Below are 26,862 nucleotides of genomic sequence, written 5' to 3'. Positions count from 1 at the left end.
ACCTCCAGCAAACTTGCCTTCTCGCAATTTTGTTTAATTTACTGCTTTTATCTTATTATATAAGCATTCCATACAGTTCAATAGTTCACCGTATCATTTCATGAAGAGAGATAGCGGCATACTGTCACATACATTGGGTTAAGTGAAGTTATGTCGAATATTTATGAATGAAGACCGCTAAGTCGAGTAAATAGTTTTACCATTCACTGTCTGTGTGTCTGTGTAGAGCAGAGGTGGGCATCGAAGGGGTGGAGTCCTGCAGGTTTTGCATGTTGCTCTTCTCCAACACAGCTGATATATGATCAGCTCATCATCCAGCTCTGCATAAGCCTGATAACGATCCTGTTCATTTGAATCAGCTTGTGTTGGAAGTGAGAAACCTCCAAAACCTGCAGGACTCCCGCCCTCGAGGACCGAGTGACGTCACATTTTAGTCCATCGGTGAAGTCGGGGTACTTTTTTTTTTCCGACTTTGCAAGTGGAATTTCCTAGTTTAAGGGGGCGTTCCCATACACACTTCCTGGTTTGAACTAGGAAAAGTCCGACTTCCGACCATCCTCGAATGCAGCATTAGATTCACACCAGCGGAAGCGGGACCACGGAATGGAATAACGGCAGCAATGCAAATTGATGCTTTGTCACCAGTTTATGTCCAATAATACGCGGACAATAATTGCGTGCTGACGAGAACTTTATTCATCAGAGAAGCTTTAGGAAAACGCGCACCAACACACTTGATGGTACTACTGTAGTAACACTCGGAATATGTCGTACAACCGGTCAGGTTGAAGCGCAGCTAATGGTGAGTAATATTTTTCATCTTGTTCCATGCCGGTAATTCGAAATATGTCTTCACATGAAAACAATCAGTGGCACTAAAAAGTTTGGGGACCGCTGCCTTTATACAAAATAAATTACAGCACTTCTACATCGACTACATTTACATGCAGTCAATATTTACGTTAAGGATGTTTACCATCAAACTAAACAAAAACAAAGAGATTGACCCCTTGTGTATATAAAACAACCACATAGCTTGGCCTTTGAGTCCACTAGCCTAATGCTAACGCTAAATAGCATCAATGTTGCAGTGCTTCAATTAAGTAACGGACTGAACATAAACAGTGAAGCAAAACATGTGGACAGCCAATATAACAGTACTCACAGTCATACTGTATTAATTTTTTTCTGCTTATAATGCCATATTAGTGCCATAGCGATAAGCTGAGAGAGATATGTGATACAGTAGTTAAAAAAACTTCCAAATTATGACAACAACTTCCAAGAAAAAGACAGCTGCATTAAAGAGACAATGCAAGCAATTTTACTTTAAAAAACAAACAAAATAAAAACACATGTGATTTTCACGCACCAAATATATGGCAACATGTTAGTAAATGAGCCCCTCCAAAAAACACTGAATATCTATCTTGCGTCCCTTCCGTGTGAAGTGTGATTTTCTGTAATGACGTCAAAATGGCAGAGATTGGACATAACTAACACAATTGGGGAGTCATTGTCTCCTATTATCCCAAGATGGGACGTCTCGTTGAAGAAAGCAAGCGTGAGGCTCACCCTAATGGGGTACCGCACGAATGCTATTTTTAGACCGCAAGGCCACGGGACTTCAGCAGCTTAAACCGGAAGGAGGTCAAAATGAAGCCGTTTGGTTGACAAGCCATGCAAGTCGTGCTTGTTTTGTTCGCGTTTATTCCGAGGAAAAAACACAGAGCTGTAATGGAACTTGCAGAAACGACTCCAGACACTACGACCGTCCACATATGAAGGAAGTATTCTTTATTCGTTTCCAGAAGACAAAACTTCAGAGGGATAAATGTGAATGGGGGGATCAACTTGTGCGGACGTCCAAAAGAGCAGTTTAACGCCAGCCAAGTGAGCCTTTCACTTTCATTTGTCGTAATGTTGTGACTGATTTAATAGCTGTTATGCCTGTTCTGTACCAGGACTGGCCCATAAGCACAATTTGCGTACCTTTTTGCATTTGGAGTGCAGTATTTGGGCCAACGAGCACCCACCTGCTAACTCGCCTCGCTACATCTGCAGCGGCACGCGGGGAGCTGCAGGTGAAGAGGCGGGAAGATGCCAGTTGGGTCTGCGGGGTAGCTGAAGTGATTGCTTTTCCCGCTTTCTTATCGCTGCACCAGAAGGCGTGCTTCTCACAATTATTACACACGAGCCACACACACACAGCAGGACTTCTTTACGCCTTCATCCCCTGGCCACTCATTTCCCGCTCTCTTCTGGCCAGGTGAAATCCCGCCGGCTCATACGGATCCCATAATGTCTCAGCTCCACCAAACGTCTGCACGGTCTCTGATAAGAGTCCATATCAGAGGGACTGAAGGCCACGTAGCCCACGACAGCCGGTCACCTTGGTTGTTTTTCCCAAGAGCAGTATGGCTCCCATGTCATGTTTTTAAGGAGGAATGCAAAACTTCCACAACGGCTACAGTGGCATCTGCCACGTGCATAGTGACATCATAAAGTCATGTGGCTATATGATGTAATGTGTGACGGGTACAGACGCTCCCCTACTTACGAACATTCGTGTTACGAACAACGGTACATACGAACATGTCTGCGCGCATGTCAAAAAAATGTTCGGAAAGAGATGCTGTAAGTTAGATTTTGTATTGCGCACCTTTTTCCGAGTACTGTAGTGCTTCTTTCCGCCGCTAATACCGACGCTTGGCGCTGTGAGAGCTCACCCAGCATTGGAGGCTCAGCAACGTGTCGAGGAGGGGGAAGAAGAAGAAACGCCTGTCGCTCATAGATAAAGCCATCGCACTCTTCGAGCAGCAAGACCCAAATATTGAACGTTGCACAAAGGTTGCAAATCAATTGAATGATGCCATACAGTGCTACCGCATCATTTATGATGAAAAAAGAAGAAAACTGTGCAATCGTCGTTAGATCGCTTCTTTCGGCCAGTTTCTAGTAAATCCTCCAAGGAAGATACTCATCAACCCTCATCTTCTTCTCCTCGACCCTCAACTTCTTCCTACATTGAAGTTACGGAGGAGGAAGTAACTTTTGAAGCCCATTCCAGCGACGACGAAGAACCTCTCATGATATAAAATGCTCCTCTTCCTCCTCCTCCTCCTCCTCCATCAAATCCTTAAGCATCGAGTACATCTTCCAAAAGTAAGTTAAACTTCATTTTATTTATCTTATTACGTACATGTACATACTGTGTGTGTCTCTCGCTCTCTCTCTAACATACGTAGTACAGTACTGTACGTATTCTCTTTAAACATAAATTATAATACAAAATATAGCACTGAAGCAACTTACGAACAAATTCACCTTACGAACGATCGCTCGGAACGTAACTCGTTCGTAAGTTGGGGAGCGTCTGTACTGATTTGCGCCGACCTTTAGCTCCCTGCCACTGTATGATAGAAGAGCAAAACGAAGTGCAGTGTTTCCTCGCTACTTTTTCTTTCAGTTATTACAGATTCACTCTATCGCGGGATTTCAGTTGTGATCATTAACGTAATGCAGTTTTTCCTCCCTATTTTGCGGGTTTTAGTGGCACTAGATACTTCGTCGCACCCAAAATCCCCATTCTCTCATTGTGGCCGCATTTGGAAATACGCTGCTTCAGTCAGACTGTTTGGAAACTCAGAACGTTGTTCAAATGGGATTTTCAGTTATTCAGAGTACTTAAAAAAAAAAGTGTATGCAGTACAAGGAAGGGAAACAGTTGCGTTCAGAAATGAATGTGAGCGGAGGATGCTCTAAGAGGACAATGGAAAGTCCGCTTAATAACCATGTTGAAGTTTTTCTTGTTATCTTAAAATTGCTTATTTTAACTAGAATCCTGTGTTGCATCGTAGCCAAAGATACAATCCTGGTGGATTAATGCAAAATCGTAAACCGAAAATAAATTGCCAAGACTACAGTTCTCTACTTCCATAAGGAGAAGAAGAAGAAGAAGACTTCCTATTGTCTGTTACATACCGCTCCATATCGCTCCATATCGTTGGATGTTAAGGTAAGAAAGTGGTTATGAAGAAACGGAGGTTAAGAGGTGTGGAAGTGGAGGTTCTTTAGGCCTGTTAAACATAAAGATAGCCGGGCTGCTTTTGTCTTGACTGTTTTATGTTTTGTAAGATTATCCCATGGTCTGAGATGCCTAGACTGAATCTGTCCCGACAATGGGGTTTGAAACAGATTGAGCAGCCAATCAAATATCAAATGTGTTCAAAATCAATGACCAAAAATCTTACAGTGTGGGAGGAAAACCTACAAATCCAGAGACGTGAATTGTGATGTGAAAGGGAGTGTAGCCAATTAAGAAGTGACCTAACTCAGGAACAAGGAAGCAGACATACAATTGAAGCCAGAAGTTTACATACACTGTGCAAAAACACACATTCAAGTTTTTTGTCTCACTGTCTGAAATCAAATCAGACTAAAACCTTGCCTTTTTCAGGTCAGTCGGGATCACCAAAATTATTTAATTTGGTTAAATGACACAATAATGAGAGAGAACATTTCTTAGTGAATTTTATATGATTTTCTTCGAGGTCAAAGGTTTACGTACACAAATAGTACTATTTCTTTAAAGAACAAGGAGAAGCCCAAATGATGAGGTCATGGCTTTGAAATCTCCTGATAGGGTAAATGACAACGTGCGAGTTAATAGATGACACAACTGGGGATGTATTTAAAGCCACAACTGCAACACTCTGCTAATCTTGTTTAATATCATGGGGAAATCAAAAGAAATCGTCCAGGAAATCAGAGAAAGAAGCGTGGAGTGCCACAAGTCTGCCTCATCGTTGGGTGCCATTTCCAGATGCTTGTAAGTGTCACGTATATCTGTTCGAACAATTATATGCAAGTTTAAACCTCATTTGAATGTCCAGCCATCCAGCCATCACACCGCTCAGGACGGAGCGTCCCAGAGATGAATGTGTGTTGGTCTAAAAATGTGCAAATCAACCCCAGAAGAAAAGCCAAAGACCTTGATTGAATAAAATGGAGCTGTTTGGCCATTATGACCAACGTAACATCTGGAGGAAAAAGAGGGAAGCTTGTAGACCTGAGGTGGCAGCATCATGCTGTGGGGCTGTTTTGCTGCAGCAAGAACTGGAGCTTTTTTATAAAATAGACGGCATCATGAAGAAAGAACATTACAAGGAAATATTAAGGCAACATCTCAAAACATCAGCCAGGAAGCCAAGACTTGGGCACAAATGGGTCTTCCAAATGGAAAATGAACCTAAGCATACTGCCATTTTTTTTAAAGTCAATGTCTTGGAGTGGCTATCACGAAGCCCTGATCTGAATCAGCAAAAATCTGTGGGCGGATCTGAAAAGGCGTGTGCGAGTTCTGTCAGGATGAATGGGCCAGCCTTCCCGCAGAGTACTGTGAGAAGCTTGTGGAAGGTGTTAGATATTATTAACATTTTTAATACTTCATTTCATATATTAACCATTGTTATACATTGTTAACATTTTAATTCTTTATATTAACCTTGTTGAAATGTTTTGTAGACGTGGATAGCAAGTAGTGTTGAACTCAGTATAATTTGACCTTAAGCTGAGACATATTATTTGGTCTAGAAGTTCCTTCTCTGTGGGAAAACACATTTGGTCCTTGAGAACAGAATCTGTTTCGAACACGCACCCCTGACTCTGTTTTCGCTATCGCTCATGGAAAAGTACCCAGAGAGTATGTTTTGTCTACAAATGAAAGAGAGGCGGTCGGTTTTAACTATAAGAAGCCATTTTACACGCGGAAGAGGCACATTCGGCGCTCTGAATTCCACCTGTTAAGTGATGAATTGGAGACTGTCACGATGTCCAGAGATCTCTGTTAGATTAAAATCATTTTTGCAAAGGTGTTTTTTCTTACATTAAATCTGTCTTCAAGTTTTGGAACACGCAAATAGGACAAATATTTTTTATTCCTCTTCAAATGTTACCCAAAATGTTTGACCTAACTCATGCAGTTCAAAGGAAATGGTAATCAATACTAAGGAAATGTATGTAAACTTTTGACCTCGCAGAAAAATCATATAAAATTATCTAAGAAATGATCTCTCTCATTATTGTGGCATTTAACCAAATTAAATAATTTTGGTGATCCTGACTGACCTGAAAAAGGTGAGGACTAGTCGGATTTGACTTCAGACAGTGAGGCAAAAAATGAAATGTGTGTTTTTGCACAGTGTATGTAAACTTCTAGCTTCAACTAAACATAAATAAAAAAAACTACCTGAAAAACACCAGACATTAGCTTTTGTCTTGGTTCAACTCAGAGGTTCACAGACTATCAAGTTCACTTTCATGCTGTCACCGGGATTTCCTTCCCCCCTTGGTCTTTTCATTTTATTTATTTCAAGACTTTTCTGTATTAAAATGCCCCAAGACCACCATTATTCCCTCCACTCAGGTGTCCTCTTCCACGTTGCGTCTCGTGTTTCCTGGTTATTGCTATGTTTCCTCTTTTGTATTTTTCTTAGATCTCATTTGATCATCTGAGATTTCTGTCGTGGAGGACTAGATTCTAGATCAGGGGTGAAACTGAATCTTTATATGTGTGGTGTGCTGCATATAAACTTGTCGGAGCACCCCACACACCGACACATTATAATCACAGCTAATTTTAGCCCGACGTCTGATGGGATAGACTCCAGCTCCCGCAAATCCAGACAGATTAGCCATATAGAAAATGGATGGATAGAAGTGAAGATTCGGAAGTTCCGAGGTGAAGATAAGGAAGTGGTGGTGAAGAAGCGGATGTTCGAAAGTACAAATGAAGAAGTTAAATATTCGAAAGAAAACAACTGGCGTCTATCTACTCCTCAACTGGTTCTCTCAGGGCGACGAGCGAGAAATAAAACTAACATCTTCTCCCCGCCGTCAGCCGAGCCCGCTGACAGACGACAAAGCGAGCTGTCGCCTGTGGCTGAAGAGTGGAACTTCCTATGCGTCTCGGGGACGGCCTCGACAAATGGCGCGTCTCTTTCGCACTCCCCCAGCCCCTCCAAACTCCCCGGGAGACCTTGGCAGATCCCAAAGACGGATTAATCCTGATGCGAAGTTGCTGAAGGCTCCTCGATATACTGACGGTAAGGATAAACTGCAGTGGGATTGATGAGCAGCTACAGGCGGCCATTTTTTTTTAAAGGGGCGCTGCCCCCCATTAAATCGTCATTATTTCAAATCTTGATTGGATCTAAATCGTCGGGGAAATGCTACTGCTAAGCGCGTGCTATATAGCAACACGTAGACACAGCAAAAAAACAACAGTATGAGAAATTTATAACGATGCTTCTGAAGTATCTTTGCGCAAGACAGCATGATGACAATGAATGAGTGGAGAATAACAAAGTGACATTGGAGCTGATGAATGGAGCTGTGTGAGGTGGACACTTAAACACATTTCTTTGATGCTGTGATGCCGCTTGCTGCAATTGCATGTTTGAAGACTCCATGAAAGGCCATTTCTCTTTTTATGTGCTGCAGGCCTGAAAAGAAAGTTCAAGTGTTTTGTGCTTGATTACCTTGGCAGGCAGAGAAGTTTAATGGAGGGAAGGTGCGCAGGACAAGTAGTATGGAGGTTTCAATTTTGGGGGGGAATTTCCCAAGGGATTAATCAATTATTTATGTATTACAAAGCAAGCACTGCTTTAATTGTACAGTATTTGACGGGGATACGAATTTTCATCCTATGATAAATGTGGGCATATGAATTTGGTAGTTTATCATTTGTAAGTATATAAATGGTAAGAATTAAAAATACAACAGGGAAGTTAAAAATTTAAATTTTGAAACGGTTCACATTTTAGAAATTGCAATTATTTTATGTATATATCACATTGAAACAGTGTAAGGACTTTATCAGGCTTAAAAAAAACTTTTTACATTAGAAGAAATTGTCAAAATTTTGTAAAAACTTTGATTTTTTTTATTTACAATATTTTAATATATTGTATTGTATAATGTTTTTTTCTTTTGCAACATTTCACTATTTAAAAATTACAGAAGCGTATTGCATTCACTTGAAGAAAAAATAGTCCTGTTTTTCTGACTCATTTTTGGGTGGAGCTTTGTTTTTTTGAGTTTTTTTCTGTTTTATTGAATATTTTTCTTATTTTTTTAGTACTTTTTTTCTGTTTCAAAAAATAATATTTTTATGTTTTTCAGAATATTATTTTTTTCAGTTTTTCAGAATATTTTTTTTTAAAGGGGTTTTCCCTTCAAAGATTAGAGAACAAACCACAATACAGTATACACATTAAATATTTTATTGAGAGCCAGTAAGTAAACATGACCATCTTATTGCACATGGAGGTATGCGGTAAAGTGTCCGCTTCCGCTATTAGCGAGTGTGCTTGTCAAAAAAACAACTCCGAAAAACAGAGCTGGTGTTCTGTTTTTCGGAAAAAGTCCTGTTTTTCTGACTAATTTTTGGGGGGAGCTTTGTTTTTTTGAGTATTTTTTTTCCAGTTTTTTTTAAATATTTTTTTTCCCAGTTTTTTTTGAATAATTCTTTTTTTCGAATAATTCCCCCCCCTGTTTTTCTGAAATAATCCTCCAAAAAATGTGTCCCAAAAACAGGATTTTTTTCCTCTCAAGTGAATGCAATACGCTTCAGTAGAAATTATAATTTTTTTAAACAGAAAAAAAAAATTCAAAAAAACAGGGAAAAAAATATTCAAAAAAACTGGGAAAAATATTCAGAAAAAAAATCTAATGATTATTTTATAAAACAGGAAAAAAATACTCTGAAAAACTGAAAAAAAAATACTAAAAAAAACAGGGGATTTTTAAAAGAATAAAACAGAAAAAGAATAGTCAAAACAACAAAGCTCCCCCCAAAAATTAGTCAGAAAAACTGGACTTTTTTTTCTCTTAAATGAATGCAATACGCTTCCGTAGAATTGTGCTGTTATTATGTTTTTAATCTGAATAAAGTCAGGGATTTTTATTCATTTTTTACTATCTTATCATTTTACTGGAGATGGGTACCGCTAGGAGGCACAGGTATTGCGCCAATACAAGCAGCTTTATTTTAAGCTATCAGCACTCTCAACAGTGGCCGACACCAATGGCTGAGAGAACGCATTTCTAAGCGAACTGTATCCATTCCCATCTGTCCATTTGCCCATTAAGATACAATTTCTGTCAGTTTATGTACAGTATGTTTTGTAAGGTTTAAATAAATGCTTCAAATGCATTATTAGTGTGCATTTAACAACATTATAACTCATTTTGTGTGGTATGATGACTTTCTCTATGACCGTATTTGATGCATTTACTTATTTTGCCTTATTTACTAACCTGCTTTTATCGACCGAGAAAAAAAGAATGTTGTTATTATTCAGTGCAATAATTCTTCTTTTAAATGCCGATTTATTTATATAGAAATTCTATTTGTAAGGTCATCAACGTGCCTTATAAGGAAAATGGAACGGGAACATGTTGGTAAAAAAAACCCTGCTATTAGCATTTTTAAAATGCTGTATGTAAAAAATAAAGCGGCTTGTCTATTGTGTACAGTGATGTGCGAGATAACAAAATGCTTTGCTGACCTTTGGCTGACATACGCCAACACGGCGAGACAAAAAGGATTGGATGGTAATCTGGCCTTAACTACAGCGGGGGATCACAACACTCCAGACAACAGCGCTAATCAAGACAGAGAACACCACAGCGGCGACAATTACCTTTGATCGCCGACAGCCAAAGACTCCTTACATTATATGTCAACAATGCCAAAGAAAACTATTCACTGATTTTTTTTTATCAGGGTCCTTTGTTAAACTCCACCATTTTTCAGTTAGGGTTTCAAAATCAACGTAGGTTTTAAAATTAGTGCTCAACCCTGGACCTTAAGCATTGGTTTGGGTTTGAAGGGCTTTGAGTCGCTCAATGATGATCAATGCTCCAATAAAGGAAGGCATTGTAAATTGTGGAGCTTCTAAATCCTCCTTTGCCAGCGTGCTCGCCGCCATCCGCCTCAGGCAAACACATCTGCGAGGTCGGGGCTCCTCGCAGAACATCGGGGAGTATTTTAAGGGCCTTACCTCTCGTAGCCTTACTAATCTAATTCACACTTCCCCTGAGAGGAAGGGGAGGAGGAGGAGGAGGGGAAATACACATCTAAGGAGACAAATTGAGCTTCTCTGGTCCAGAACATGACGGGGATGGAAAAGCTCCGGGATCAGAGCGGCACGGCGTGACGGCGCCGTTATCGGCCGATGCACGCGCCCATCGCCACGGAAGAGACAAATTCAGCAAGCGCTCAATAGTACACAGCGGTAAAAGTGTTATGTCACTTGGAAAAAAACACAACTAACGGCTTAATTTCGCTTGGTTGCTACACTGTTTTTTATACATACTCTATGTATATTTTATTCATTTGATTGTATAGTGTCAAGCAAGATAAGGTCAATGCTTTAGGAGGGAGTCGACATTATTTTTTCATGAAATTTGAAGATTTAAAGCCCTGATTTGTTTGCATTATTGTTGTAATCCGATTTATGACTTTTGAACTGATGATAAATAAAAATAAAAATAAACTGCCTTTCATATCAATTTGTGGTTCATTTTCCTTTTTTAGTGTAAGACTAACCTATAAGTACCAAAACATTTACATATAATAAATCTGTTATTGTCTATTGTAATAATGATTAATTTATTGCTTGCATCTGATAAAACACATGGGAAGATGACCTTGAAAAAATAATCATATATTAAATCACAATTGCAATACTGTGGGGAAAAAAATGAAATTTGACTATTTTCAAAATGGTTGAGCTTTAGTTCTAAGCCCGGTTAGTGTGTCAGGGTAGGGTTTCAAAATAGTGTTTCTAAAAAGGGTTTCAGATTCAACTTTGCAGCGAAGAAAAGGGTTTCAAATTCAGGTTTTAAGATAAGATTAGGGTGGCATAGTAAGGACTTCAAGATTTTGGGTCTCAAGATTTTGTAAATATTTCAGTTAGGGTGTCAAACAAGGGATAGAGTTTCAAAATAGTGTTTGAAGCCATGTTAAGGTTTCAGAAAATTCTTTGTGTTTCAAATTAGGGTACGAGGTAAAGATAAACTCTAAACTTGACTTCTTTCATTTTAAAGACAGAGTCAGGCTGTCACAGTCATGCTTCAAGCCTGGTTTAGGGTGTGAAAACAGGGTTTGGGTTTCAGATTATGGCTGGAAAACAATGGGAGGGTTTCAAATCAGAGTTTCAGGAAACCCCGAAAATACGAACCTGTCGTCCCCGACAGGAAATGACGCACGTTTTTCAAATCACTTTAACTCCGCAACCGTTTGCACTAGCAACATAATTCCAATGGATTCTGAAAGCAGAGAAGTGGAGCTTTCCATCGAGAAAAAATACAAAAAAACAGATGGGCTGCTATAATAGTAGTATCTAAAGGGTTAAGGAATCAAAGTATGACTTCAAGACTGGGCTAAGGTGTCAAATTAGGGTTTCAAGACAGGGCTGGAGACTTGAAGTCAAGGATGGGGTTTCAAGGGACTCAGTGTTCCATATTATGGTTTCAAGACAGGGTTATAGTGTTCAATTAGGGCATGTAGATTAGGTTAGGGTTTCAAAAGAGGGTTGGGATTAGGGAGGGTTAGACTGTGTTAAGGTGTTGGTTAGAGTTTCAACTTAGCATTTGAAAAAAATGCTTTGGGTTTCAAATTTGGGTATAAAGACAAGGTTAACGTTGTAGACAAGAGTTTGTTTTTCAAATTAGAGTTTTGAACAAGCGCAAGGGTTTCAAATTTGGCATTGAAGAGTTTCTAGTTTGGGTTTGTAAACAAAGTTGTCAAAGTGAGGTTTCAGTTAACTGTTCAAACAAAGGTTAGGTCATTGTTTTGTATTAATGCTTGAAGCTAGGGGTAGGGTTTCAAAGTTAAGGTTTTAACATAGTATTTTAAATGAAGGTTTCCCTTATAGGGTTATTGTTTAAAATGTGGGTTCTGGGCCAGGTTAAGGATGTGTAGCGAAGAATTAAATAGGGTTTCGTGGCAGGGTTCGGGTTTCAAATGAGTGTTTTAAGAGCAGGGTTGGGTTTCCAGTTAGGCTTTTAAATGATGATTTCAAGCTATGATTAGGTTAATGCTTTGTATTTCAAAATAGAATTCCAGTCACATCACAGAGCACTGACAATCACGAGTCTTCAAGACTGGAATTCTACCACCAATGACACATCCTCTACTCCGTAATTAGCTTGTCCCGCTTAATCGCTCCCTATTTGCGGCACCTGCAACACTTCAGGCATCTCCCATCTTTGTAAGCCATCAATACGGGAAATTTGCAACGTGGGAATCAGATGCTATTCTCCTATAAACACGCGGCAGCGGCACGGGGGTAGCGAGTGGGGGGGATGTGCAGCCGCGGCTAAAAAGACAACCTTATCAGCTTGTGCCCGGAATGAAGGCGCTTGTTCCATGAAAGAGGAAAGCTTTGCGAAAGATAAGCCGCTGTGGACGCAAGCTAAGGTAAGCCTTCAGACTGGAGCCGGCGTGCCGAGGACTGACTGAACGATAGCCGATCTGTGTGAAAGGTACAAATTTAAAACAGGGACGGGATAGTTGAAGCTGACTTGTGAATTTTCCAGCTTCCAACATAGCATGGAGCCATAATAGAGGTGGGAAATCGTGTGTATAAAGGATTAGCCAAAAAATGGGAGAGAGTTATATTGGGTAATAGTGTTCAAGCAGTGAAACATAGCCCCTTTGATACTGCTATCAAAGTCGGCTTTTCCCCTCCGGGGTTCTATTCTTTCACAAAGGACCCCTTCCCGCCTCTTTTATGGCTCTGATACCATGTCTGAAGCTAGAAATCCACCCGTCGATTTCATATCACCATTCTGTGTCGGTACGTTTCAAACAGAAAAATTACACGGCGAGAAAACATGATGGAGTCGGCAACAACACCAATTTGAGGCGCTCTGGTTTTCCGTTGTACTTATGCCCTGTCCCAACCTCCATTATGTCACCTCTGGAGCTCAACAACTACCAGAATGGCATGTCGTGTGTTTAAAACAAACACACAACCTTGACATAAGAATGTCTCTGCTAGCTTAATGTTAACACATAACAAAAAAAATCACAATAAATAGGCTAACAATTAGCATTGATAGCTGCGGTGCTACAACCCTCTTTGAACACAAAGGGTTATTTCCCCGCTCCTGACATAGCTACAAACAAGTCAACAAGCCTAGGTAGGCGCTGCTGTTTTGGTTATCAACAGAGCAGCTCACTCTTTCATTTCTGTGTTGTTATTACAGTAATTAATTTTTGGAATGAATCTTTTTAAACCGTTTTTTTTCCTTTCTCGATTCATTCATCGATGGCTTCCTTCATCTTTTTACATCCCTTTTCACTCGCTCTCCTTCGAGTCACTGTTGCTTGTTGAAGTCAAGGTCGGAACTTCGAGCTGAGGAATCGTTGGCCACTCAAAGACATGGATCGGGACATGGATCTGGAAAGTGTGCGCACACGCACACAAACACACGGTGTGTTCGGGAGCATCGGGAAACGTGATATGTAGCCGCGCTTTACCCTCAAGGCCTCCGTCTTTAGCCTTAGCACCAGAGGATAAGTGACTCTCTGTATGCGTGTGTATGTGTGTGTGTTGTGTGGGTACAACATGGGACCATTACTCATGTTGTCAGAGCCCCCCCCCTCACTCGGCCTCACACATACGCGCGTACGGCTGGCGGCATCCAGAAGCCGTCACTTCAGCAGCACACGGGCCAATCAAAGGAGAGACGTCACTTCAAACCAATGACTACAACTGTCACTCACAGACGCCATTTTCTCACCCCCCAAAAAAAGGGGACGGGCGGGCCAAGGGGACCCCAAGGGGCCACTGTGTGTTACATATGAAGAACATGTGTATGTGCGTTGACAATATTGTCCTGCACTACAACACAGCAGAATAGAAATGGGGACATTTCAAGCAATTAAAGGCGGTTGTAAACACTTAAAGACATGTCCGGCTTCCAGTAGGTGGCGCAATAAAAGGCAAATGAATGACAATATATTAACAGCTGTGAGTGGGAAGAACCTGAGATTCTGTAGAGGTTCTAACGGTGAAAATGAGTTTAACAAATGGAACACAATTTTTACCTTGCTTCCACACAAATTCACCACATCTCACTTTGTTTATTTAATTTAATTGCTATTAATTTCAATATGAATTGAATTAAAACATCAAATATTGCTTTCAATAGTCATTAGTAGTTTTTAATAATTGTAATTTGATAATAATGTAATTTATAATCACATTCAAAATAAAAATTGGGAATAGGTGAGTACGCAGGACAGGTATCGTTATCAGGTCGATACCTGGCCTTAGGTATCAATACTGTACTTATGATGTGTCCGCCCTCTTGTGGCCGATTTTCACAACAAGAAACTATACATCCATCCATGAAATTAAAAATTAGAAAAATAGAAAATTGCCATTAATTTGATGAAATTTGAAGGAAAAAGGCTATGTTGGAATATATAGATATTTCTTTAAAATGATCTGTCATTGTTTTTTGGAGGGGAATTTTGTATATCAAAAGTACTAGTGGTATTTGCTATCAGTGACGACGGAATAGTTGAGTACTTGTACTGGTATCCGTGTGATAAAGAAGTGGTATTGAACATCCCTAATAAAAAGTATTAATAAATACTTTAATAGAAATTCAATTAAAAAACATCCTAAACTTTTTTTTTTACATTTGGATTTTTTTTTAATTAATCACTAATTTGGGTAATTAAAATGAAAACATAAATTGCACTAAAATAATAATAATAATGTTTTTTGTTAAAAAATAAAATAAAATAAAGCATGAAACATTCAACTGAATTATTCATTATTTAAACATTCTATTTTTCTTCATCACATCCATAAATAATTTCAATTACAATTACATTTATGACTCTACTCAAAACTTTTAATATAAATTACATTTAAAACTAATCAAACATTTTCAGCAGCATAATTTTATTTTACATTTATTGTTAATATGTATATACATTATATTTTTAAATAGTCCATATGAGTACATTAAAGCAAAACGTTTTATTCAAAATACATTTTTATTTCTATACAAATCCAACTAAAAATTCATTAATACAGTACATATATTTTTTCCTCAATTCTGACTGTTATGTCTGTATATAATGTCATGAAATTACACCGAATTCACAGTCCATCCCTATTCATTGTTGTACAAAGTGTCAGCTAAACCGACCATATACGAGCCACCATTCTATAAAGACTCACTGATTACCAACCAGATGCCAAATGAAAGCGCGTTGCATTGCGAGTGACGACTCTCGCAAAGAGCCCGTGAAAAGCACACAACATCAGAGGATGCTGATGAGTTTCCAAGAAAGGAAAAAAAAAACTGCCGTCACCTGCTGGACTCTTTTGTCTCCCCGGGGACGCGCGAAACCATCAAACCACATCGCAGAGACGTGTGACAATAGCAACACCGCCAGCATTCGGATAAATACATCAAAATGTAGGACAAGAGCAGAACGTTAGCATACAACACTTCAGTTAAGGTGACAATAAATATGACATGCGTCATTCTTATTATTATGATCCTGCATATTTAGGTTTTGATAGATGCTGCAAACACTGCGGGGACGAAAGATAACACAATTTGACTGCAGTGCTGTTTGTCAAGCTAATAAAACTGTGCGTGCGTGCGTGCGTGCGTGCGTGCGTGCGTGTGCCTGTGCGAGCAGCCACCTTCACGCCTCAGGCCCGACGACGATGAACGCCGAGGCTCGGTAGGTTCATCCATCCATCATCCAGCATCGCATCTGATTTTGTGTTTGAGTGTGTGCACTTCTTGCTAGGCACACACGCGCACGCACGCACGCACGCAGTCACACACGCAGTCACATTTCCAGCCTAAATGTCCCAGCAAAGAAAAATGACACTGCAGTTTAAAAAGTGTGTTGTCACGGGTTGTGCAGATACTGTAGATAAAGTTGTATACAAGTGCATACATACACACACTCATTGTAAAAGTGGGCTATGACACGTAAAGACAGAAAGACAAGAACACAACACGCGTATGTCTTTGTATCTTGGTGGGGACAGCTCATTGACACAATGCATTTCCTAGCCCTTTATCCTAACCTTAACCATCACAATTGATTGCCTAATCCTAACCCCAACCAAAATCCAATTCAAACCAAAACTCTAAAACCAAGTCTTGGCCCTCAAAAAGATGTCTGAACGTGTCCCCACAAGGACAAGTCGGTCCCCACAATGGTAGTTAAGCCAGGGGAAAAAGGGGTGTATAGGGGCCCATAATGTAATAGTAATAATAATAATAATAATAATAAATCAGATTTATATAGGGAATTTCTAAACACCCAAAGACGCTTTGAAATAGATACATTAGCAAAGACAAAGACACACGCACACGTTTGGGTTTACATGTTTAGTGGGGACATCTCATTGACATAATGCATTTCCTAGACCCTTACCCTAACCATCACAACTGACTGCCTTACCCAAACCCTTACCCTAACCCCAACCCATACCCAATTCAAACCTAAACTCTAAAACCAAGTTTTGAACCTCAAAAAGAGGTTTGGACTCATGGGGTCCACCAAAATGTCCCCACAAGGACACCATGTCCCCACAAAGATACTAAACCCAGAAAATGGTCCCCCTGATGCGATATAAACCCGAGCACGCACGCACGCGCACACACACACACACACACACACACACACACACACACACACACACACACACACACACACACACACACACACACACACAAGTTTGTTTTACTGTCTTTGTGGGGCCATCTCATTGACATTATGCATTTCCTAGCCCCTTCCCCTAACCCCAACCATCAACAATGATTGCTTCCCCCTATTCCTTACCCTAACCTCAACCATAACCCAATTCAAACCTAAACTCTAAAACCAAGTCTTTACCCTAAAATTGTGGGGTCCAGCAAAATGGCCCCACATGGACGGGTGGGCCCCACAACTCTGTGAAATCCCGAAATGTTGGCCCCACTATGTAACAAAAAAAGACTAAACACACACACACACACACATGCAGATGTAATCTCACACACACAGTATAAGTGGGTTGGGCCACACAAAGATAGAAAGACAAGAATACACATATGAGGTGTGCGGGGTTATGTTACAAATAGAAGGAAAAAGACACACACACACACACACACAAAGTAGACTTGTGAGTTTGGAACACACTAATGAAGTTATTCCCTTCACAGTTGATTTTTGTAAACTAGCAAAGAAACAGGTGTTTACCCACGTTGAACGGCAGCGGAAGGAAGCCTTGTTACCGTCTAATGAACCTAACCCCTATTTGTTCAATCTCCGACCACCATTTTAAGCAGCGGAGGGCGAGAATGGCTTGTTCATCACAGGGTTACATTCCAGACCACCCCCGCGACAGATGAAGTATATATTTTAAAGGTTTATGTATGATTATGCAGGTATTAATTTTGTCCACTTGGGGTTGCCATCCTTACTGTAGATGTAGCTGTGACTGAATGTGTCTGACTTTAAAAGGCGGGGCCTGGCTGGTTGATGGACGTCGAGTCAGCCAATGAGAGTGTAGAGTTGGCTGGCTTCTAACTGGGTAAACCGTTCACTAATCTGTTTTGAGTAACTCGTCGTCAGTTGTGGCAAACGGCAGATGTGTGGAAAAATAATTGTTACAATATCGGCGAAACAGCAAAGACAAAAAAAAAGTGAAGCATGATATGGCGACGGTAAATAAATTGTTCTAATAAAGTGTAATGATTGTACGTTATAGCACTTGTTTGCTGGGTGTGTGCCTTTAAGAGGTGTGTCCTAGCAAGTGTTTGATTTGAGCTGATGAGTGTTCTCAACTCGAATGCGTGTTTGTCCTTCCTATTTAAATCCCACGCAAAACACTTGAATTGCGTGGCGGCCATTTTAGGCTGTAACGTTTTTGACTGGTTTAAATCAGCGTCTAGACGTGTTAATATTGAGAGAAAAAAATCTCAGCGAGTTAAGGAACACGTCATCTTACGCCCTAAGTCCGCTCATTTGCTGCTAAGCTCTCTCCCAGGCCTGCTTGTAACTCTAACCCCACTCACCAACACCTCCCCCCCGCCCAAGTAATTAGCTGTGATTGAGCCCGGGACCCCTGTTTAGTGCAGATTACCCTCCCCGATCAACGAGAAGATGGAAAATGGCACCCACTCCCCGAGGGACTGGCCTGTAATCAGCCCTCCCACAGCCCATTAAGTACGATGCCTGCCTGGAGGGGCGGCAGGGGTGCCTTCCAATGAAGCCCCCACCTAGCCCCCAACCCCCACCAAAAATCAGTGTTTGCCTAGCGAGTCCCCCAAAAAAGGACATAACGATGCAAAATCAACTGTTCTTGTTGGCTTGCTCGCACGTCTGTTGCGGCGGCGTCCATTTGCTAGCGTCGCAGGCCCGACGAAGCCCTGAAAATCGACAGCAGCCTTTCGTAGGAATTTGTCAGGTTCAGTCGGGCAAAATGACACCACCATCCTGGAAAAATTGCACGATTTGTGCTTGTGTAGCAAGATGATAAACAAGAAAAAGCCAAAGTGACAAAATGCCCACCTTTGTTTTCTCAGAGGTCACCTTGTATCAATAAAAGCCAAATAAATACATTTTTTTTAAAAGCAAAAACTATTCAGAATCTAGATCTGATTGCCATTGTCAGAATCATTAATGAAATTAATTTATGTTTCACATTTTCATATATTTATATATAATTTATTTTTTAAATATGACCGTTTTTCCATACTAACATAACATTATCTCTTCATGTGATTTAATGACAAATTAATTAAAAGCACAATATTTGTTTGAACTAAAGCACATATGCTCAAGGAAGCCTTATAAATATTGTGTAATATTTACTAACTAGCCTATTGTAATTTAACAATTGATTGCACATTCCATATAAAAAATACAAAATTAGTGCCTTGTTTCAATAAAAAAAAAAAAATTGAGCCAAATGATAATTTTAAGGACAAGTGAGATTCATTCATTATTTTTAGTGAATCTGAATATAATCAAAATAAACAGCTTGTTTTCATATACATGAAGTATGTTTTTGGTGATTATACGTTCCATACAATATAGTTAATCCCCCCCCCCCATTCTGGCTGAATGGTGAGTGATATATAGTGAATGGTAATTTTGATGGGCCAGTGAGTTTTATTTAATATTTTAGTGGAATATAGCCATTATTTAGCATATTAAACTTTTTATTTACTTTATGATTTTCTACCAAAATGGAACATAAAGTTCCTGGCGTGGCTCAAGTAAAAGAGGAGGATGCTGTGCAGTCTCTTGAACATCACAATGAGCATGTCCCATTGTAAACAGTTGTTTATTAATGAGGACAAATTCAGGGGACTTTTTGTGTGTTTAATAATTAAGAGCAGCGGACTCACCGATGAGCATGGCGGCGGCGTGTCGGTGTGTCACTCGCATGTACTTGGCCGCCTCCACGGGGAGCACAAATGTTTCCAGACGCGTTTACGCCCGGTGTCGGAGCGTCCCCTCCCGGGTTTGACGTATCCGTGCCGCGACAACCGCCCCCCCGCCACTCCTATTGGTGTCCAGTCAGCGCCGTATCCTCAGTTAAAAACCCTCCCGCTGTCGCTCGCTGCTCGTCTCAGCTTGACGGAGGCGAGGAATGAATGAGGCGGAAGAGAGGAAAAGAGCGGAACAGCCCAGACCTCCTCTGCCTCTCTCTCTCTTTCTCTGACTCCCCTCGCTCGCTCTCTCTCTCCCTCTCTCACTACCTGGACAACAGTACAGATGACTGATGAACGTAATGTCTCTGAAAGAGTGCTTAGCCTCATTTCTACCAGTTTTTGTTGTGGGCATTTTCTATTTCCACCGTTGGTTGTTAATGCTATGATGTAATACTACGATTTAACGTTAGCAATGTAACATCACTATGTTAGACCATGATGTAACTGCACAATCTTAGGGCCAAGATGTATAGCGACGATGTAATGTTACAATAAGTGGATTTCCACTAGTGTTGTTTCAATATCGATATTGGTATCGGCAGAGGCCCCGATACTGCATTAAAACAGTGGTGTCCGATAGTACTAACAAATAACATGCCGATACCATTAATTCTGACGCTAGGACTTTGGATGCAGCATCTTGTGTCTTGCTTATTATGCACAACATTCACTGATGTGTAACATGTTCACTGCATGCCGAGCCAACATATCCTATTGGCCCTTGTTCTGAACCAATGGCAGGGCAGCTTTTTCATTCTGAGAAGAAAACAACAACTTAGGTATCGGTAAAGCTGGGTATCGGAATCGGCATCGGTGGCAAAAAAAAACCTGATATCGGAACAAAACTAGTTTCCATCCACCTATTTTTATTCAAATTTTCAAGAATTGCGAAAAAGAAACTAAATGGAAACGCCAGAAATTCGCAAAAAGGCCAAAAATTCGCCCCAAAAAGTTTTTACGCTTGGAGGAGATGGTTTTTGAAGCATAGCGAAAAAAGGAAAATGCGCATTTTGGCGATGGAAACAGGTTTTGCAAACAAGCTACAAGACCGGATATACGTCGCACGTTTTGACCGATAATACGTCACACGCACGTTTGTAGTCACAATAAATGGCGGATGATAAAGTAAGATATGTTTGGGGAGATGAAAAAACACGATTCTTTCTATATTTAATTAAAGAAAAAACCATGAATGCAATTTTAGATGGCTTTATTAATATCAGCTCTCAATGTAACGACAAACTTCACTTACATGCGGGAGGGAAGACAAACTACTTCCGTTCCATCCGTCAAAACCAACATCCCCACCTGGAACTTCCCATTGTCCCAAAGTTCCGTCACCACAAACGTCATCTCGCGGCACATATTTGCAAAACGAGCGGAAGGAAACGGGCATAAGTCGCATGTCCATTTTGCGTATTTTCACCAAATTCGCATAAAAATTTCAAAACATTTGGATGGAAACCTGACTAATGTAACACTAGGCTATATGGTGTAACACTACGTGGTAACGTTACATGATATAACACGACAATATTATAACTATAATGTGGAGGTACGATGTAACGCTACAATGTAATGCTACTATGTGACACTATGATGCAACAATCCAATAGTAGAGCTACAACATAGAGCTATGAAGTCACGCTACCAAGTAGCACTAGAATGTGACGCCACGATATACCGCCACAACGACGCCATGACATAACGTCACATCATAACGCCACATTCTTTTCTTCTTTTTTTACTGAGAGAGCTCAGTATTCATTCGGTAATCTTACCGATTCGACATGTCATCATCATTGCATAAGGCCACGTTCTAACGCCATAAAATGTAATGCCACAATGACGCCACACAGCTACGTTATGCTACGGCATCACGCTATGATGACATGCTACAATGTCACATTACGTTCAAAGCCCTACGATGTCCCGCTCTAATTATGCAGTGCCAGATGCTGTGCTACAATATCACACTCTTGTCTACGATGTCACGCTCGAATCAGAATCCTTTCAAACTTTAAATGAGGCAAAAAACGGGCACAGTCGTAAAACGTGAGAATCAGTTCCGCTTTCGGCCTTTGTTGACATCAAGGCAGCAGTGTCGTATCCGTGTGTCTGTGTGCGTGCAAATGTGTGTGTATGCACATGACAGACAGGCAGAGCGAATATGAGCGACGATTCCTCTCCTTCACCGCCGTAACCTCTCCTCTTTTCAGCTAAGATGCATCACTCCATGACGCACATTGAAGGAGTGTTTGATTTGTGTTTGTTCTTATGCTGCGTGTTGAGTGTGTTTGTAATTGCGTGCGTTATTGTATTGTTGAAGAGCCTTGGTGCAGTGCTGAGCTGTCCTGGAGCCACGCCAGGGCAGCAAGGGTGCTATCAGGAACTTAATTACAGCGTTAAATGTCTCCCTCTCCGCCTCTCCATGTGCGGCTTCTTCTTCGCTCCAGCTTTGTCTGCTCCAAGTGTGCTGTATATCCATCTCACTCTTCGTCTTGTATCTCTTTTTTCCTTTTTCCGTCGGCTGCAGCAAGAATGTTTCTTGGCTGTGCCCAACATCCAGAAATAACAATCTGGATTTGTCACCTATCACCATCGTATCCAGGATTTGTGATCGTTATTCCATCATCATGTCCCGCACCTCAATAGACCTCATTTCAGACAACATCAACTAATTAACTGTGTTCTGTTGGTGTCCAAGTACTTGTGTCATGATCATTTAGTAGCTTCTTGTAAACAAAGGACTTTGTTTTCTGTGACTGGTGTCATGCATTTCAGTCCATCTGTTTTTGACAGAGACCACAGAGTGAAGACGTTGACTACCAAATTAGCCTCTCACGCTAGCTTGCTAGCCAGGCGGCTATTTGTTAGCACTTTTTCTTGTAGACATTTTTTTTTATTATTTGAATCTTCATTGACAGCTATGATGCATTTGAGTGTCTGTTTGCGATGTTTAACAAAAACACTGAGTGACAATTAGGGATGTAACAAATAAGAAATTTGAATCGGAAAATCTGTTTTGATCGAATCGAATCATTTCAATTTAAAGGCATAGTGTATAACTAGAAAAATTCCCGCGGAAATTTTGAATGGGACTGCTGACTCTTTGGTAATGAGCTGAACAGTTTAAAATTGAAACCACTGGAATCGTATTAATTGGCCCTGCTTACAGCTAAAGTGGAAAGCAATGGCTTGACCACCGCTTACCTTCCACAGCTGGCACCTGCAGGTGGTCGTTGCTGAGTCCCGTGATTCGGGCTCCCGCCACTTGCCACCCTCTGCTTTGCTCTCGAAAGCTTTTACTAGCTTCTTCCACTGCTATATAAATAAAGATGACTTGACTTGACTTGACTAGCGGCTCGATCCAGCCTATGGCTCAGCTAACTCCCACTGGCTGGTCTTGCTAGCTGCTCCGGCTAACTCCTGTTTTTCCCTTGTTCTTATAGACAGACAACTTTGATATGAATCATCCCTGTTTGGGGCGCGGAGGATTTGACTCCATAAGTTTGTGCTGTTTAAATAGGAGTACCCTTGTAAATTAGCAAGTTAGCTTTTCGTGCTAGCAAGCAATCAAGCTGATGCTTGGTTAGCATTTGTTCTTTTTGTAAATAAAGGACATGATTACTGTGACTGGTGTCATGCATTTCAGTTCATCTATTTGTGATTATGTTATGTCTTCGTGCGAGCTAGCTATCCAGCCAGCCGACTGAGATGTAGATCTCCTGTGACTGCTGTGGTGCATCTTTTTTTTGGTTCTGTTTGACAAGAAGTAGCACTTAGTTAATATGTAGACTGGTGGCTAGCGATTCCGAGCCCGCCAACTCATCTTATTTCTCTGACATGCTCATTACATGTGATCAAGAACTAAAGTGTTTAATGGTGCCTTATGTTTATTAGCTGTTGGTTTACGGGTAGAAAATGAGATCAATTCTGCTTTCTGATCCAGCCTTCACCCCGTTAGTTACCCCCACATGCCTCTCATCTTCCCTCGAGCTGCTGTATTCCTCGCTTTTAGCTCAATAAAAAGCACCAAAGCCTTGACACCCATTATGTTGCCGCCGCCACTGGGGTGAATCACAACTGAAGTACAAAGAAAATCCAATCATCTCAGTGTTGGCTGGTCATCTCGTTTCACAGCTATGAGAAACAACAGCTCCGCAGAGCAAATAAAAATCGTCTTTGGTTGTTAACAGTGAGAGGATTCAGCCGGTTGGGGTTGCCGAGAGCCAAGTATCCACGGTGAGTAGAGAAGGTCAAGCTGTCACGCCACAGTCAAATCTTGATAAGTAGTGTTCAACAAGTTCATTCGTTTTGGGAGATTCCTGCCTCACTTTGGTAGCTCTTCAGTGGAACTTAGTTTTTCATATACCCGAGTATAATTCGATTGTCAATGATTTTTTTGTTTTCTTAAACATTTGTTACGGGTTTTACTAAAGAATTGTTTTTCTGTTGTGTTTGCTCCTTGTCCAGCTTGTCCGACCAAATTGTTTTTACCGTCAGTCATTGTTCAAGTATGTGAATATGTGATTTTCAGTTTCTTGTTTTCTGCCTTTTGTGTTCGTGTTTGGTACCGGTATGCTTAAATCTGTTGTACTGTGTTCACCTCCTTTTGTGAGTTCTGTGTTTACCTTGTCGACCTTTTGGCAATGTCATCCTTTGTTACTTCCTTTTTTGACACCATTTTCTGCTCTTTTGGCTTAAATAAATCATGTTAAAACTTCTTGGTTGCATATGTTTGCTCAGGGTAGCCATAATCAGCGTTTGCTGTACCTTTCATTCATTTCTGGAACCTAACCCCACACAAAGAATACCATGCACGTCCACAACTTTATTAAATGTTTTCAATCAATGTCATACCATGCATTTTGAAGTTTATTGTGCGACTGAAGAAAGTTCCAAGTGCCTTTTAGTAAAGATGAGAAAACACACCAAAAAAAGAACTTGTGGCAAAATATAGAAATGGCAGATTGCAACTTGGAGTTGCTTGACAACAAGTCGAGGTGACAGTGGACAGATGACAGGTCATTGCTGGAGCTCTCCATGCAAGTCGGCGAGACTTCCTTGTTCGCCGACCCGCCCACTCGACCATTGAAAGGCAGTTTGCAACGGCGGAGTCCAACCCAACCCAAGACACGCTTAGGACCGCCCCCTCATTTGAATAACATTTCGTCCTGGCAGTGTGGACCAAAACTGCCAAAATAAAAAAAAATTGAAAAAAAAAAGACTAAATATATATATATATATATATATATATATATATATATATTTAAATGACTAAATAAATGACTAAAAGTGAAAATTAAAACGAATATAAAAAATATAATACAAAAATTTAATATTAATAAAAAATACATAAATAAATAAATATATGTGTATATATATATATATATATATATATATATATATATATATATATATATATATATATATATATATATATATATATATATATATATATATATATATATATATATATCAAATTATATTTTTTCATATCTGTTTTCATTTTTACTTTTAGTCATCTATTCATTTATTCATTTATTTATTTTGAATTTGGGCAATTTTGGTCCTCCATACCCAGGAAGCCTCAGTGGTGTTTGCTTTGCAATATGCAACAGACGTGATGAAGAGTGTGACCAGAGTGAGTTGCTTTTGATGTATTTTTTAATGATTTGCCGCTCCTCTGGACCACAAGACACAACAAAGCAAAGGTAGGAAGTTTCTTGTGAATTTCTAAACTAGGGAAAATAATTGCAGCCTGTTTGGGGAGCAAGCAAGAATCAGTGAATCTGCATTCTGTGTGCTTCCATTGCTTTAGGGACATCATACAGACTGCTAACACAACCATAAGCTCGACAATTTCTAGTGTTGCCATGATTGACAGGCTCAAATACGGCGTTCCAGCAGTTACGATCCAGCTTCCTCAGGTTTTCACCGCCAACACGCTGCCAAGACCCGAGCAGGCAAAGATTGACAACATCTTAATAGGCAAGTAAATATCCGTCATTTAGTCTACAAAATATGAACCATCAACCTAAAAAACAACTACAATGAATAGCATTAGTACGTCAGTGCGCAACCTAACAGACTGACTTAACGAAGTGACAGGAAGACTGACAGCACCTTGCATGTGCACTGCGCTTGCACTGAGCGCAGGCCAAAGTAAACCAAAGAGTGACAGATGCTAATGGAAGACAGATGGCACCTGAACGCAACACTCACACTACAGTATTGTCTGCCTTTTATCACTGAGACGTTCTTGTGTATGAAATCGATATTTACTATATTTCCTAGTTTGTAGTGGCCAAGGGGTGTTTATTTACTCAAAAGCAGAGAGCATCGTAGTTTAAGCCTCTGCTTCATACTGAAGGGTAGATCTAATATGTTGAAAATACAGTGTAAACATTGCCATTTCTAGTCAATAATGTCAAATAAATTTTGTTTGCAGTGGTTATAATTTGTATCTCAGGGTATTTGGTACTTGGGCAAATGATGTTGTCCAACAAGTACTACTACATAAGGCTACAATGCAACACAAAGCAATAGTTCATATGCTACAGCTAGCTAGCTAGCTATCAATCTACAATATTATGCTGCAATCTACAGTTTAAGGCACTGCTATGAGTGTTTTTTTTCTTGTGGATGAATGAAGTATCCATCCATCCATTCGTCTATCTACTTTATGACGAAAGGCTAAGAAGTAAAACCAAGACACCACACTACGACGTAAGGCTGGAACAAAAGCTCACAGCATTATTTCTCCACTTGATTTATAAATGCCATGCTTTTTTCATGCAAACAATACAGAAATGTTTTTTCATGTACATCTAATGTTGTTCTGCACATGTTTATCGTCAGCCTTTCATTAATAAGCAACATAAAGGGCATCCATTCATAGCTTAGCACCTCAATTGAATTCCAGCTTTAGCAATTCATCAGTGATAAGTTGCTAATGAAGCCGTTTTGGCTGTGATAGTTGTTGTTGTTTTTTTGTGGTGATAATGTATTACAGTACTGGATGAGATGGCACCCAAGTAAATAAGTGAAATGATTCATGTGCTGGCAGGCGGGCTGGCTTCTCCGACATAATGTGTTGATGCAGAGAGACTTGCCCTGTTTACATAAGAGCCCCAATGTGGTGGGCGAGTGCAGCCAACTGTTCCAAATATAAACCTGGAAGATTCTTCTATGAATGGAAATATACGCTAGACATTAGTCACATCCGTACCTCCACTCTTAGCATTGTGAGTATGCCTTCATATATGTGCAAAATTATTGGGACAGGAAGTAAAAAGTGACGAAAATTTT

General features: G+C 40.2%; 1 protein-coding gene across 2 annotated transcripts in view; it reads right to left on the bottom strand.

Annotated features, from left to right (window-relative positions):
• znf385c (zinc finger protein 385C) overlaps positions 1–26,862 on the bottom strand; it is a 144,969-nt gene that overhangs the window by 54,038 nt on the left and 64,069 nt on the right. Inside the window, exon 1 of one of the 2 annotated variants that reach the window (XM_077558791.1) lies at positions 19,462–19,694. The exons of the other annotated variant lie outside the window; for it this stretch is intronic. Within the exon in view, the coding sequence (XP_077414917.1) occupies positions 19,462–19,501 (40 nt within the window). The 5' untranslated portion in view covers positions 19,502–19,694. Of the gene's footprint in view, positions 1–19,461; positions 19,695–26,862 lie in introns of those variants that run through there. 2 annotated transcript variants of the gene reach the window in all.

This window comes from Vanacampus margaritifer, chromosome 2, assembly GCF_051991255.1.
Source record: "Vanacampus margaritifer isolate UIUO_Vmar chromosome 2, RoL_Vmar_1.0, whole genome shotgun sequence".
Lineage (NCBI taxonomy): Eukaryota > Metazoa > Chordata > Actinopteri > Syngnathiformes > Syngnathidae > Vanacampus > Vanacampus margaritifer.
The sequence above is the reverse complement of the archived record's forward strand: the minus strand, read 5'-3'. Positions and strand labels throughout refer to the sequence as shown.